A 17,164-nucleotide genomic window follows, 5' to 3' on the forward strand; every position below is an offset into this window, starting at 1 on the left:
CCTTAATAACCTCATATTAAAAATGAAAATATGAGCCCACAATACTCACATGTGAGTAAGTGCGTGCGTGGGTAAATCCGCCCCACACCGAACTTCGCTTTGCCGTGCCAGGCGGTGAGTCCTCACTGCTGAAAGCGTTCTCACCTCAATTCTCGTCAAAACAAATTCCCATGCATGTTAAGTTGCAACGCCACCCCACTCGCACTGACGCACACACACAGCACGTACATATACAGCAACTCGCCTACTAGCTCGAGGGTTGTCCACATTCCGTCGTACACTGCTTGCGTTGTCTGTCTAATTTCAATATTTTAATTTTTGACGCAACAAAAACAAACACACACAACACTTGTCCTCTCATATTGCGGTCGCGCCCTACACTTTTAGTTATTGTACCACGTTCAGAGTGTTAGTGTGTGTAGACTGTGCCTGCATGCCGATGCAACAACACACCCTTGTAATTCCTTCACTTACGGCTGGCTTTTGCTTCCTTTACTTCCTTATATGTTTCCGTTGTTCCTGCGGCCGGCGGTCTCCTTTATTTTATTATAAAATACTTGTAGTGTTTGTTGTTGTTGTGCTGCGAACGGCTTTCCCCTTTTGCACGTGGACTTTGCTGTAAGCCCTCGCATGGAAGTTAACACGGCACATCTGTGCGCTTGCCTTGCGCTGAGCTGAGCTGAGCTGAACTGCACTGCCTGGCCTGGCCCTCAGGTGAGCGTGAGAATAAGTTTTTTGTGGGAAACTTTATATTTTTGTAAATGCATTCAACACATTTAACACACTAGGTGTGCGTCCATGACTTTGTACAGTCGATGCTTTAACTTCTGGAATACATTTTTCTGCATTTGATTTCGGCTTTTAGTTTCAATTGAAGTCATTGTTGTTGTATACGAAGGTACAGTTTACGCTGGAAGCGGACGTCTTGCGCTGTTATTCGAATATCACAAAATAAACTGTAATAAATAATTACATAATCAACAAATTAATTAATGATTTAACGTAATAGAGGAGCTTTGAAACCCTGGTGGTTGGCGATTGAAATATTTAAATTAAAAATTCTTAAATATACATACATGCATATTCTTCTGTACGAAGTTGTTGGATTTCTATTGAAAATGAGCTCTCTAGCTTTGTTTACACGGACAAAACAGTAAAGCAGACTCGGCAAGATACATATTACCAGATTACATAGTTTTTTTAATAAACAGATTTATATGTATGCATCAACAAGTCTGACTTCCGGCGCAAAAGTAGAGAAAAGATCGGGAGCAAAAGATAATTCAAAATAATAGCTTCAGCTATAAATAAAGAAGCTCAATGGCCTAACTCAAGCGTTGTATAGCTGCCATGCCGCCTTCATATATAACTTTAAACACTTTTTAATATCCCTCAACGCACCTTCGTCATGGCACATCTGCTTTGGTACGCGACAAACCGTCCGATTCAAAAGATTTAAGCAGCAAACTAGCGAACAAACAACAAAATACTCGACATCTAATTAACCGCACAAAGCAAAGCGTTTAATACCGCTGCAGCAACTCTTTCCTAATAGGAACATTACACAACATTACATAAGCATACACACGATACGAGTGCACACCGCTTTGAGCGCCGTCTTATTGTCTTGCCTGCCGTCTTGGAGCCGTTAACATACGGCAGCTCAATTAAACGCCGTGTGTTGGTATATAGAGACCCACTACGGTTACTTTTAGTGTAACCGTCACTTTCTTAAAGATAAAGTCAATCTGAGTGCAGCTGCTTTATGGCATGCGCGCGCGCGCCTCTGTTTATGTTTCGGATTTTCCTTTACATTCACTTTACAACACATTTCGGCGTCTTGGCGCATGCCACTCGCCGCCTGCGATCAGCTGGCCGTTTTGTTGGTTTTTCTAATTCTCGTCAATGATGTTACAATGGTGGCTGGATTTTCAATTGGGTCCAAAGGCAGCCGGGCATATGCACACTTAGTACACAATATCAAATCAAAATATTTCGTTGCGCAGTCTTACACACACACACATGTATGTATATATTGTATAAGGCATTATTTAGAACATTGCGATCTGTGGCTGCACATCTAACGGACATTCCTATTTGCTAACATACTCGTGTGTATGCATGTTGACTTTGCGCAATTTGGTGTGTCCTTTGCTGAACGCCACCCTCCTTATAGTTGTCACCTTTGCGTTATCTTTTAATAACCATTAATTTTCTTTGTGCTCTCATTTCTAGGTCAGATTTCTTTTTACTTAGAAGATTTTTGTAAGATTTATACGTCTGGACTAAGATGGCATCAGCTGCTTCCAAAATTTTATCATAATTACTTTAATATTCCAAACCATTTTGCAAATTTCTCTTCCAATTTAATCTTACCCAGATATCATCCAGCAACTGGACATTCCGAAACTGAAAAGAATATAAAAGTCTAATTCAGCGAATTTTATAATTTGGTTTACGTACAATAAATGCAAGTATACAACTATTTAAATGTGCAAGTTTATGCTGCGCTGTGCATCCAAATAATTAATTTACGTAAAACTTTATTCAATCGGTCAACAAATTTTGCTATTACTTTTAATTTCCAATGCCAATCGTGATTTATGCGCTGTTTCAATCATTCTTTGAGCGTGTTAGTGTGATTAGATATTTGAACTTATTACGCGCTTTTATAAGCTCACTGGAAGGAAATAAGCTTTCGCGAATAACGGAAACGGATCATCTTGAGCATTGAATTGGCAGTTGACGGGCAATTACAAAAGAAGACGGTCGGTTTGCAGTCTGTTGAATGTTGTAAAAACACATACATATGTACATATAAGTGTGTTACATAGGAGTTAGTGAAAATTTAGACAATTAAAATTACAAAAAACATTAAAGTGTTTCAAAAGAGTGCTTTAAATAAATGTAAGTGTTAGTTTAATTTCTGTAATATAACATTTAAAGCCGCTAGTTGGCATCAGCGAAAGACAATGTAAAAGAAGAATCAATGAAGAGAGGAGGTGAAAAAATACATAGGAAATGGTAAGTTTATACAGAATCTTATAATTATTTAAATTAAAACAAGTATGTAACTATAAAAATAATATTAATTAATGAATTTATACAATTATTACTGTTTAAACTAAATTTGATATTAGTTCAAAATTAAGTGCTTGCATTAAGTATAAGTTGCATATGTGACCATATGTGTGTGTGTTTGTGTGAGAGTTTAATTAACTCGCTGAAGTGCATACGTGAATAACGTAAATAAAGATTTCTATAAATCGGAACAGACTCATATATGTACTTCCGACATGCACCAGATCAGCTATTGAAATACGTTTGCAACAACAACTGATTGTTTTAAAAATAGGTAACAACGCAACAAAAACTTCATGAATGTATACAAGCAGCAATTTGAACGAGAGAGCACAACTTTTCGAGTTTCTCTTTTGTTTCACTTTCATTATGGCGCTAAATAATTTATCATTGCCATACCAAAAAGGAGTATAATTGAAGTTCTAATAATTACACGTTTTAAGTCACATAAATAGTTATATTTAAAACTTTATTGTTGCGTAGACGTTATTTTAATAAACACTTGTTGTTATACAAGAGAGCACAATATTAATTATTAAGGTGTTAAAAATTTACATAGTGCTATAGCACTTCTTTTAAGCCCAAATGCTTAAATAATTTAGAATATTGGCTAATAATGCTTGAATTTATTTATGATTTTTTAATTTTAATATAAATAATAATTATTTCGCTTAACTTTTGCATAAAACAATTATAAATTTTTGTATGTAAAAATGGTTGCCTCATGTCTGGCAATGCCGTTGCTGTCATTTCTGGAAAATGCACACATGTATTTAGCAATTGCACTGCGACGCTGACGTAAGCTTCGTTTGAGCGCAGTGAGAACAGCAGCGGCCGATGTTTCGCTGGAGTGAGAGCGGCCAACGACTTGCTTTCGTGCCTGCTTTCGCATGTGTGTCACGTATTTATGACTGGAATTCAGCCGAACACTTTGTCTCTCTCACACAAATAGATAGTCGCTGCAGCTCGTGTAGTTTGGCTGGAGTCATTTCAGTGCGCGTTCGAATTTTGTTGACACAAATTGACATACAAAAGTGGGATATACGAAAAAGGCACAAGCGAATTGTAAAAAAAAAATCATAAAACATAAAGGAAGAAAAATAGGTGTGACAGTGCGTTGTGAAGAAAATACATAATAATCGAATAAAATTGTGCAAAACTTATATTAAATTGTGTAGAAGGAACGCGTTGAAATAATTGTAACGCGTGAAAAATTTGCAGCATGCAAAGTCCGAGAACGAATGCAGTCAATGGAGCAATACAGTCGCTGCCCAGTACATTGGCTCAACTGGCGCTAAGGGATAAACAGCCTCCGCAGTTGCCACAAACACAGCCACCAAGCGTGCCCAACAAGAGTCACCTGGTGGAAGGCTCCTCGGCCACTAATGGTAGTGGAGGCGGTGTGGGTAGCAATGTAGCTGGCAGCGGCGCTGCCGATTCGAACAAAGTGACCACCGAGCTGCAGGAGAAGGAAAACCAAAATCAACTACAGCAGAAGCAGAAACCGCCACTGCCTGTGCGCAACAAACCAATGGAAATAGCGGGTTATGTCGGCTTCGCCAATCTGCCAAATCAAGTGTACCGTAAGGCGGTGAAACGCGGATTCGAGTTTACATTGATGGTTGTGGGTGCTAGTGGATTAGGAAAATCGACCCTAATCAACTCCATGTTCTTAGCTGACATATATAATGCGGAACAATATCCTGGACCGTCACTACGTCGCAAGAAGACTGTTGCCGTAGAAGCTACGAAGGTGCTGCTCAAAGAGAATGGTGTAAATTTAACACTTACTGTAGTGGACACACCTGGCTTTGGTGACGCTGTCGATAACACAAACTGTTGGGTACCCATACTTGAATATGTAGACAGCAAATATGAGGAATACTTGACTGCTGAGTCACGCGTTTACCGTAAACAGATTCCCGATAATAGAGTTCATTGCTGTTTGTATTTTATTGCGCCATCCGGACATGGTTTGCGCCCATTAGATATCGCTTGCATGCAGAGTCTCTCCGATAAAGTGAATCTCGTGCCCATCATCTCTAAGGCGGACACAATGACACCAGACGAGGTGCATCTATTTAAAAAACAGATTCTCAATGAAATTGCACAGCACAAAATTAAAATTTACGACTTCCCCTCCACTATCGAAGATGCTGCTGAGGAGGGAAAGACTGCACAGAATTTACGCGTACGCGTTCCATTTGCTGTTGTAGGTGCCAACTCCATAATCGAAATGGATGGTAAGAAAGTACGTGGTCGACGCTATCCTTGGGGTTTAGTTGAAGTGGAAAATCTAGCTCATTGCGACTTTATCGCGCTACGCAACATGGTTATACGCACACACTTACAGGATTTGAAGGATGTTACCAACAATGTGCACTACGAAAACTATCGTTGTCGCAAATTATCTGAACTGGGTCTAGTCGATGGCAAAGCACGATTATCAAATAAAAACCCCTTGACACAGATGGAAGAGGAAAAACGCGAACATGAGCTAAAAATGAAGAAGATGGAAGCCGAAATGGAACAGGTCTTCGATATGAAAGTAAAGGAGAAAATGCAGAAATTAAAGGATTCCGAGCTTGAGTTGGCGCGACGTCATGAAGAGCGTAAGAAGGCGCTGGAATTGCAAGTGCGAGAGCTGGAGGAGAAGCGACGCGAATTCGAACGAGAAAAGAAGGAATGGGAGGAAGCTAATCATATCACACTTGAGGAATTGAAACGACGCAGTCTTGGCGCTAATAGTAGCAGCGACAATGTTGACGGCAAGAAGGAAAAGAAAAAGAAGGGACTGTTCTAAATTTTAATGCACTAATCCTAGAAACAGTATTCGAGTAACTAAAAACACACAAAGAAGAAAAGAAAATATTATGAAAAACAAAATCAAATCCAAGCAAAGCGAAGAAAGACCAGCAAATGCGGGCGGCAGTGAAGGTAATAACGATGACGATGATAATATATGTAGTAGACGATGATGATGTTGATGATAATGACGATTATGACGAATTGTGTTAAATAATAAAATACCTAAAATTGTATTTAAAATACTACTTTACAAAGCAAGCAACCGAAGCAAACACACACATCCCTTAAAACGAATCCCCAAATCCCCCTCAGCTAATACACGAGTATCGTTCATACTCTCCTTGCATTAATTATAAAACTATTACCTACTATACATACCTACATAAATATAATAAAATATATATAATAAAGTCTTCTTTAGTTTAAAATTTCTAGTGATTTTATTACATATTTAACTTTCCATAGATATGATGCTTTCCACACTCATGGTTACCTTGATTGACTCCTGCTTTGCTCCTGTATTTTCATAGTTTTCCCATGCTGTTGTCTATTTTATATATTATTGTGCGACTGTGACTTGCTTTTCTCTGGTTTTGTATGATGATTGTTGTCTGTCCTCATTAGTGCCGATAAGTTGGTTTATCGAACGGTAGTCATAATTGATATGGAACACATGACGCATACTACTCTGTACATTTGCCACTCATTAGCGATGTGACGCGAGAATCTACATACAATTTTAGTATGTTTTGTGCGGTTGACAGCGAGCGTAGACGTTGGATGAAACCAAATTTGTTTTGATAATTAGCATAGAGTGGTTGCTAGCTCATCCAGATCTGTGTACGCAGTTGGTGGTTTTTATGCTCCATTCGCGTGCCACAAACTGCCTTTTTTTGTATTTGTAGAGTGGACAATTAACAATTGATTGAAAGGCCGCAGGTGGGTCAATAGAAATTAGCTGGTGGTCTACAAATTCATTTTTTTCTTCTAAACGTAAATGACCATGGTGTGTAAGAACCATCTGAACGTTTCCATAACTGCATTTGTGTGCATTCATACATATGTATGTATTACTGATTAGCTTTACTCAATTGCACTTGTAAATTCCATTTAATTCAGTAAATTATTATCGCAGCAAATGTTTCATTTATAAAACCATAGTTTTCTTATAAAAATATCAATTGTAGAATATAGTGCAAAATGTTTATATTATTCCGTATGCATGTTTATGGTGTCGGATTAATTTTTAAATTTATTCAGTTCAACAACTGAATAAAAGTAAATAAAAAAATCAGTACGAGGCAATTAAAGCGCTATACAATAAGTCATTAAACCATTATGTGCATACATACCATACATTTGTATGACTGTTTGTTTGTATGTATTTAAAGAAAGCAAATATTTATGTATGTATATATATTCATGCATGTGCGCGCATATGGAGCGACATATGCACAAATGTGGACAGGCCGTGTCACTGGTGTTGTTGACGCTGTCTCCCGTCCAATTCCAGCACATCGCATTCCATATAAAGAAGTTACTTAGAAATTACTTAGCGGTTTCGTTAAGTATTTCGCGACGCCGCAATGTGCCGCTGATCAATGAACGTGGTGCGCTTGGCTATACTCGTATTTGAAGCGAATGGTCAGACGAGAGTTTCGAAAGAAACGGCAATTAAGTGGGTAAATCAGAGAGGGGGCCATGAGGTCGGTATACCACCAAATACATACATACCGCCGATCGAACGGTTGATTTGGTGGCAGGCATTTTTTAGTACATATTTGTGGATACATAGCATGTGCGTGTTGTGTATGATACACCAGCATGAGTATAAATATGAATTTTTGCTTTGCATGACTCAAACTGACAAACACATACATAAATATGTATAAGCGGGCGCTTTATGTGAAGAAACTCAACGATTCATATGTACTTTCATTAGCTCGAAAACAAAGCAAAAAGCAATTTCTTCCGCTAAGTTTGCGTTGCAGTCAGAAACACCGAAGAGTATTTCAAAAACACTTCAATAAATATATATTTCTGTACATGGTTTGATTCAAGTAAACTGTGCTACCGACAGCATTTCCTAGTGGGCCTGTTGCGGCATTATTATTTTAGTGAAAGGTTTAAAAATATAAACAATGGTCTGCTCTGCCCTCATCGAATTGTGGCTTCTTATACCGTTCTGCCTGCTTGCCTTTCGTGCATTATTTGGAAATGCACGCAGCAGACGCGCCACTCCGCTCATACACCCCTCCCCCGTTTCAGCGCCGATATGGCCACTTGCGCCATGTTGCAATCACTAGCGTTGCTCATTCCAAGTCAAACGCTTGTAAATGCATTTCAAAAACGTTCTTGTTTTATTGCCATATTTTTGGTTTGGTTTGTATTTGTTCTTGTTGTAATGCCCCATCGAGCAAGCGTTGATAAGCCATAAGGGGAAGCGTACGAGTATAAACAAAAAAATTAAAAATGAAAACAAAACAACAGCAAAATAAATATAGCAATAGCAACAATAACAACAACAACAACGGAATATCGGAAATTATTGGGTCGCGAACGCTATAGCATGCACGCCTAAAATCATACAAACAAACATACATACATAGGTATGTTGGTACTTAAATATTCCATTGCAGATACATATGTACATATATGTATGTATATGTAAAAATATTTGATACATACAAACATGCTGCACTTAAGCGTATACAATCGTTGATATGTTTAAAAAGTATATAAATATGTATGTATGTATGTATGTTTTTATATAGAAATACTTGAGTAAATGCTTTTACCAATCGAAAAAATCGAAATTGTGGCACAATACAAATATAAAGGGCATTAACTCTGCGTTTTCGGTTTCATTAAATTTGATACAAATGATCTACATATGTATATGTGAGTGTTCTTTCAACAAAAAAAAAAAACAAATATTTATTTTAATTTAATTTAATTTTTTAGAAATCCATTTTGTTTTTTATTTTAAAAATTAGAATATCATTTCATATAACCAAAATATTTAAATACTTTATTTAATTACATACAAAATAATTAGTTTGAATTTATATTTAAATTTTGAAACATATTTTCTTTGACTGGCAATACCTTTTAAAAACAACAAGAGCGCAATCACTTGAGCGAGTGGAAACGATTTCAGATATGCCGAATTACACCGCTCTTCACTATAAATGCTCTTCGTACCATAAATGATATCTTCAACTGATGACTAATGGTCAGTGGTTGGAAGCAATAGACTCACCAATAATTCGAAAATAATGGTTTTTAGGTTAGGACATTTTTCTAAGCATACGAGAAGTTTGGTCTGTCAGAGACGAAAGTAAGGAAGTATTAAAAGACCCTTTCTTATTTATCTGACCGAGATTTTAGAGCTTAGAGCTTTTAGAGTTCCAGTTTCCTCCGTTATATGGAGCATGATAAAGTTACGAATTCACTCCGAACGGTTCTTGAATTTTAAAAGTAATCAAATTCACTGGGTTGTTTTCAATGTATCTGGGTCATCCCTGGTAAATACGACTAACTTTAGGCAATGATTAATGCTTTTATAGAAGACTGCAACAGCAGGCTGCTGAGTAGTATTCTCGAAGTAGTATACCTTACACTATATCTTATCTGCATTCATTGGAAGCTTGTTTTGAATACTTCTGAGTAAAGTAGTCTCCTTACCTCAGTACCCTAACCTAATCTATTTTGGATATCTCTAAGTAAAGTGGTTTCCCTATCTCAGTACTCTGAACAATTTGTGGACTTGACTTCACCTTCGCACCAAGTCTTTTCTGACAATTGAATGACACTGAAAATTAATCATACAGCTGGAAGAGCCAAAGAACGACTCGAAACCACAATAAAGAGATAATTGCACGCCAGCAGTTTTGTCATGGCTCATTGTAAGAATTTTTGAAAGTAAATACTTTTCGGCATGCAAGTGGATCTGGAGTAAAGTGACCTACTTACATTGTATGCGCTTGCTAGACGCTTTTTGGATCTGCTCGCTTCCCATAATCCTTATTTGTATATCATGTGTTTGTATGTAGGCTCCTTCAAAATTCAATTTTTACCGCCTTTGTTCTTTTGGTGCGTGTAACTGTGTATTCATGCGAAATCTGTTTTCAGGGCCACTTTTTGTGAGAGCTTTTAACGCCTTTGATTTTGACACTTTATCCATTTAACGGCATACTTGCATGCATACCGTTTGCGGCTGCCAGTCGGCCCGACCGCAAAGCGTTTAGCTGCAAAGTGTCCATTTATTGTGAATCCTCAATCTCAGACTGCTTTACATCGTTGATTGAAAATCGATCGAAGGCTTGACGGTTTACATAAGCGCCCAGAAGCAGAAATCACTTCACTTCACTGCGCTCAAGCGCTTGTGTGTGTGTGTCTACAATATTTTCGGCTGTGAATTCATATGATTCTCATCGATCGTTCCTTCGTTTGTGTGATCCCTTCGGGCAATGGTCAGCAGCAACTGTTCTCTCTGCAAATGACAAGCGGATAGCAGCGACGCCGTCCAATTTGAAGTGCCAATTTAATAATAACAGTTGCTTAATGAATTGTAATTTTAATGGTCACTTTTGGGTAGGGATCCAGACGACATGCTGAGATTGCTCATTTCGAATGTCCGGTTGAGAATGCGTAGGGATAAGACTTCAGTCGCTTCAAATTTAAGATTTAGCGTCTGTCTTGTGGGAATCATAGAAATTTCTAATTCTCGCTTGAATATTCTTAAGCTACATAAAGTATTTCTTCACACAGCAATCTCGCCAATTAATTGTCCATAAAATAAAAATTTCGTCAAATTCTTCACCGCTTTGTTCTAAATGTGGTACTTATTTCTGCCGCGTATTCTTCAGTTAATTTTTAATATTTATGTCCTCGTCTAATTGGCGCTTTGTTCCCAGCGCTCATCAGGACTTGCCTGTCATGTCTATTTTCAAAATAAATATTTAAATAGAAATAGATAGCGTCCCCTTCGGTAAACGTTCGACCGCGCACCTAATCACCCCACATTAAAGTCTCATTTCCGCTGCCGAGTTCATTTAAAGACACCGTTCATGATATGTGTGAATGTGTGAGTGTCGCCGACTTGTTGATCCTAGCGGTATGTGAGTCGCAACACAAAAGGAATAAGGATCCTAAGGCGAACATATGTATACGGTTCGTATATGTAAATATGTATGAAGCATGTGTGCATGTCCTTAGTGACACGTAAAGTCAACGCTAATTTTCCTTGGCCCCTGGCTTTACTCATTGAACTCCAATGCAGTGTCAATGTAGTGGGGATATCGGAGAATTCTCACACTTTGTCGTTGGTGAAAGCGTGTTGGGCACAGTTGAGCGAGCTTAAGTGAATCGTAGCATTTTAAAACAAATAGAAAATAAATTAAATAAGAAACGAAGGTTTTCATCGAAGCCTTAGATAGCTGAGGGTTTCAATTTGAGCTGATCGTGGTTTTCCTATGAATTTTACTCGTTGTTGTTGTTGTTGTACATTCCCCAAATAATTGTGAGGAATGTTGCCGATTTGTTATTCCTTGGCCGAATTTGAATCCGAGTCCGTTTCGGTTACGGAGAACCGACTGCCGCGTGAACACAACTCGTTTCGTTCTTTGAGCATTTAAGCGGTCGGAAGGAAATCCTTAATGCTAAGCATATAAAATTGGTTGTTTCTGAGATGTGAAGCCCTAATGCTTACCTGTTCGGAGTAATATTTTAATAAAAAATAATTTTGAAGAATGTGTTGGGTCTTTTCTAGCTACTGCATATTACAAATGTGTTTAACTTTGTCTGCAAGCAGGGCTCGAGTAAAAAAATCGTGTATAAGAGTATAGTTCTACAGATTTGCCCAGCTTACAACGCCACATCACACAGATAAGGATTTCAATGCAGATAAGACGCGCCAGAAATCTGCTATCTCCTTTGGTTCTCATGACGATTAGCATGGGAATGCTCGGCATGGGCATAAATCATGTACTTTATACCGAGATAGATAACAACAACACGCATAAGAAACACAGTGATTATGAAGCGGCAATAACAAGCGCAGTAGACAACAACAAAAAGCGAAACGAGAAAATTGTAAATAAAGGATAACACTTGTATCGAATAAAAAAATTTGCGCTGACAAGCAAAGTAACACCTACAAAAGCCAAAAAACGCACACAAACATTCATACACACACACACGTACACTCATAGAGGCACATTGAAATGAGCGCAGGAGAATGTGTGGCGCGCAGGACACCTGTTAATGTTAATGCTAATGAAAATATGAACCGAAATGAAATGAGTTGGCAATGCATGTGCACATACGAGTATGTCTGTGTGTATAAATAAACTGGCTAAATAATGTGGGAAAAAGGAGCGAAGGCACAAACAACACAATGCGCACGGAATGAACAGAGAGCCGTCAAGACATGCAAAATATTCCCAGGCAATACTGAAGAAATTAAATACGTTTGTATACATGCATGTATGTAATGCATAAAAATGAAAATATATGATCAAAATGCGAACGGTTTAAGTGGTTGCATTCAATAGTTGAAGAATATTCCCACAGCCACTAGGGCAACGACAGGTCCCGATGCATGCGTGTAGGTGTTTGCAAATCAAAAATATAACTGCATTCATACATGAAACGGTATTCCAATTTACGCTTATAAAACGGTGAATCCCAATATCAATCAAGCATCTCGTATTTCCATAGGTTGATGGTTGGGTGTGTGTGCGTAAGGAGCGCACACTTCCAGCGTGTGTACAGAGAGTGTGGAAGTGAAGGATTCCCTCGAAGTATAAATATACATATGTACATGAATAAAGTATGCAGATTTCGCTTGATAGCAAGATCCTTAGTGACATTATTTGACTGTTATGCACTTCCGGTTGATTTATATCCACATATTCATTATAACGGTGATAAATCTCAAGTCAAGTCTATGACTATGTGTTGTTATAGCTGTTATTTTAAAGGGTTATGTAATACTCATTCCTATATTAAAATCTAGTTTATTGTTAGCATTCACAGCTTACAAATACAAAGAGGTAGAACTCTATTTCAGCTCAAGAAGTTAAAAAAAAACAATTAAGGAAGGGCTAAGGTCGGGTGTAACCGAACATTTTATACTCTCGCAATTTATTTATTTAACTTAATTAATATTATATAATACACAATTTGACCCACATATTCGTCATATATATTGTAAACCCTAATATTAGGTTAGAAGCACCGAGGTCCTCATGTTCGAAATATGATGCCTTGACCGATTTCGGCAAATTTTAGAATGGGGCTGCTACACTATTAACATAATATTTGTGCAAAGTTCTGCACCGATATCTTCACTAGTGCTTACTTAATATATTGTAAAGTAAACGATTCAGATTGTCTTCAAAGTTCTGGTATATAGGAAGTAGGCGTGGTTGTGAAGCGATTTGGCCTATTTTCACAACATATCATTGGGATGTAAGGAAACTATTACAAACCAAGTTTCATTGAAATCGGTCGAGTAGATATGGTTTTTGACCCATAAGTGGGCCACGCCACGCCCATTTTCCATTTTGTAAAAAAATCTGAGTGCTGCTTTCATCTGCCATTTCTTATGTGAAATTTAGTGTTTCTGACGTTTTTCGTTAGTGAGTTAACCCACTTTTAGTAATTTTCAACCTAACTTTTGTATGGGAGGTGGGCGTGGTTATGATCCGATTTATTTCATTTTTGGACTGTATTAGGAAGTGGCTAAAAAAACGACTGCAGAAAGTTTGGTTTATATAGCTCTATTGGATTGCGAGATATGTACCAAGAACTTAGTAGGGGACGGTGCCACGCCCACTTCCCCAAAAAAATTACATCCAAATGTGCCCCTTCATAGTGCGATCCTCCATACCAAATTTTATTTCCATAGCTTTGTTTATGGCTTAGTTATGGTACTTTATGTGTTTTCGGTTTTCGCCATTTTGTGGGCGTGGCAGTGGTCCGATTTTGCAACCTTCCTATGGTGCCAAGAAAGAAGTGTGCCAAGTTTCATCAAGATATCTTAATTTTTACTCAAGTTACAGCTTGCACAGACGGACGGGCGGACGGACAGACAGACATTCGGATTTGAACTCCACTCTTCACCCTGATCACTTTGGTATATGTATATAACCCTATATCTAACTCGTTTAGCTTTGGGTGTTACAAACAACCGTTATGTGAACAACAACATTTGTTGCGAGAGTATAAAAATAATGAAATTTTGTAATTATCTTGGAAATAGCTATAATGTAGAATCGGACCTGAAAGTTTTAACGGAATGACTAAAAGTTTATATATGTGATTTGCATTTTATCCTCAAGTTATGTGTTCTTTGGTGGAATCTATTGGTAATCCAGTATAACAATACATTTTAAAATATTTCAAAAATGATTTTAATTATATTTTCACATTTTTGTTCATCACTGTTTTCTTAGAACAACTGCGTGCGATTAGAAAAATGAATATTGCCAAGCATTCTTTATTAATCATATGCTTGAAGAAACAACTGTTCGCCGATAATAATGTTTGTATATATAATGTAAAAATATGGAATTCTCGTTCAGTGCACTCATCTCAATGACTGAGTGAGCAGGGGAAACATACGCGTTCAGAATGAAATTGATTTTTACAGACACTTAGAAAGCCACAGAACAGCGCAAAGTCTGGCTTTAGTTTCTATGTTTCTATGTATATAATTTCTTGATACATATTTTATTTGCTTAATCTATTTAATTGTATTAAGAAGTAGTAAAAATTGCATTTGTAGTCATTTATTGAATTGGTCGCGTTAATTGTTGAGCTTTGATCAAAAGCTGTGTGTTGAGATCTATGAATGTAATGCATTGAATATTAGTCATTAGTCTCGCCGAAAACGCTTGCCGTCACATTTCACTTGTGAATGAGTGATTCTATTTTAAAACACCTTTTTCACTTGAAGTGTTTATATAGAATGACGCATTCATGACTGTGCTTTAAATCATTTTTTTACTTAAATCGTCATTATAAATATATGTATTTTTATAAATATAGAAATCACCTCAATTCAATTGAACGAGTGTTTCATTTCTAAGCCTTCGTATATTTTTTTCTGGAATATATGCGTACATATGAATGCATATTATATATTTATTTCTATTATCTATACGAGTATGTAATAGAAAACAGTCTGCTTTGCCATAATTACACTATATATTTGTTCATATGTAAGCTTGTGTTTGGTCCAATCTCCAACATCCACATGTGACAGTAAATCAGTTCACTCAATTATGCTCAATCAACCAAAGAGCGACAGCTTGACTTTCGGCGTCGGCATGCAACAGCGCCTCATTTCCCTAGCTAACTAAGGTTTCTGTTGAAAACAGACCACAAAGAACAGTTGTGGGACCACTCGCGACAGCCTTGGGAAAGTCCACGAGCAATTATTCATAATAATAATATTCAAACGCGAGCTCTGACACACTCATACATAGTACATCAACAACAAATATTAGGGGGACTGCTTGTGCTTTCGATTATTGAAAGTGTCAGAACTTCGTGATGTTTTGTGTAGAATGCAAGATTGCTGTACATAAAACACAGAAGATATATGTATTACAATGAGCGTAAATTAAATTTTTATTTAAAGTTTTTCAAATTCATAAATTTAATGAATATTTCTGCTGTATGAAATCGCCGAAGATACAATTTCGTGGGAACATGCTCCGCGCTCTCGAAGCTTGACAGTACTGCAATAACGGCAGCTAGTTTAGCATCCCCACTATTTACCGTTACTACGGTACATATGCAGATACTTGTGACTGTATGTGGAGCGCTCCACAAATTGACTTATGAATGAATTCATTGTCGCATTCGCACCCAACGCTTTCTGTGTTTAGTGGGTTTGTTCTATTTTTTACTGCTAAAAAAACGTGTGCTTACAAGCAATCTAATGCTTCTGCTTGTTTTATGTGAAAATGTATGCTATGTTGTTATTGTTGTATTGCTATAAAAATGAGCAATTTATGCATGAAAACTGTGACAAGTGGTTCTTAGTTGCTCGTCAGCAGTTTCCCGACAATCGCACTCAACGTCAAACAGCCAATTGGTCACACCCACTTCCGCGCCCGCTTCGCTCTCTATTCGTTCCCTCCTGATGCTCTTGTGCTCTGCTGTATGTGTCACTGACATACCGACTTTCCGTTGCAGCAGTCAATTCAGACTAATTCAGCGCAGTCAACTTGGCAGCTTCGTCGCCCTTTAGTCATGTATCTAAGTGTAAATTGTAAGAAAGTAGCTTTCTCCCCTCTAGTTTAGGCTGTGTTCGCACCCTTTTTCCACCGATTTGTTGGAACGTTGCCAATTATTGGCAGAAAATTCGTTTTGTTTGACGGTGAAGTGGTTTTAGTGATCTCGTATCAATGAGAAATGGAAATCAAGTATCAATTAAGTGGCGGATGGGGTTTGCGCCTATTGATTTCGTGTGATGTGTCATAAATAGAGCGCTTTTTGTCGGGGTGTGGTAGAGATTTTATATAAAAAGACTCTCTGGTATGAAAATCGAAATAAAAACTCGAAAGCTGCAAGAGAAGGGGCAAATTAGTGTTATCTTTAGAATAACTGCCTCAAAAGTTCTTGATCGAATTAAAAAGCATAAGTGATAATAAAAGAAGTCAATAGAGAACATAAGAATTGATTATTAAAGAACATTTGAGAGAACTATTGAAGGACGTCTAGGGGTTTAAGTAGATCCTCAATCTCTGAAGCTTTGTTTGTGATAAAATATTTTATTATTTTAGCTTATCTGAGGTTATGTCTCATACTAAATACTTTGCAAACTGAGCACAATAACAATTTCAAATGTTCCATATAAGAACCTTCCTCTGCTCCTTCTCGAACACTTCATGTTGCACACCATCACCATGGCAATTACTTTATGCCCAGAGACTAATCGAAATGCTGTCCACAAATTGTTGGTTAACAGCAAAACTAAAGTGATCAGTCTCAGTGTTGAAACTTCTCCGAAGCTGCACTGTCGGATGTCCATTTTGATGCGCCGATATATGTGTACCTTTCCACAAACATCAGCAGGAAGTCTACATATCGTTAGCGAAGTTGTGTGAGTCCAAGGTGCTAAGTTGACTAAGTTGCGAGCGATCTGTTGTCAGATCGGCGCAGCACGACAGCGTCCAACTTGAAGAGATGTTTCACAAACAGATTTCCGCGAATGAAAGCCACCTAACAGCGAGAGGCTGTTATGCTTTTCTTCGCT

The 17,164-nt window shown here is 37.6% G+C and overlaps 2 protein-coding genes across 5 annotated transcripts in view; both read left to right on the forward strand.

Moving 5' to 3' along the window:
* The window catches only part of LOC105213350 (pneumococcal serine-rich repeat protein), a 289,615-nt gene that overhangs the window by 5,412 nt on the left and 267,039 nt on the right, over positions 1-17,164 (forward strand). The gene's annotated exons all lie outside the window — the stretch shown is intronic.
* On the forward strand, positions 3,924-6,317 carry LOC105213356 (protein peanut). The gene has a single exon (XM_011186096.3). The coding sequence runs from the start codon at positions 4,304-4,306 to the stop codon at positions 5,882-5,884; it is 1,581 nt and encodes a 526-aa protein (XP_011184398.1). The 5' UTR covers positions 3,924-4,303; the 3' UTR covers positions 5,885-6,317.

This window comes from Zeugodacus cucurbitae, chromosome 6, assembly GCF_028554725.1.
Source record: "Zeugodacus cucurbitae isolate PBARC_wt_2022May chromosome 6, idZeuCucr1.2, whole genome shotgun sequence".
NCBI classification, from domain to species: domain Eukaryota; kingdom Metazoa; phylum Arthropoda; class Insecta; order Diptera; family Tephritidae; genus Zeugodacus; species Zeugodacus cucurbitae.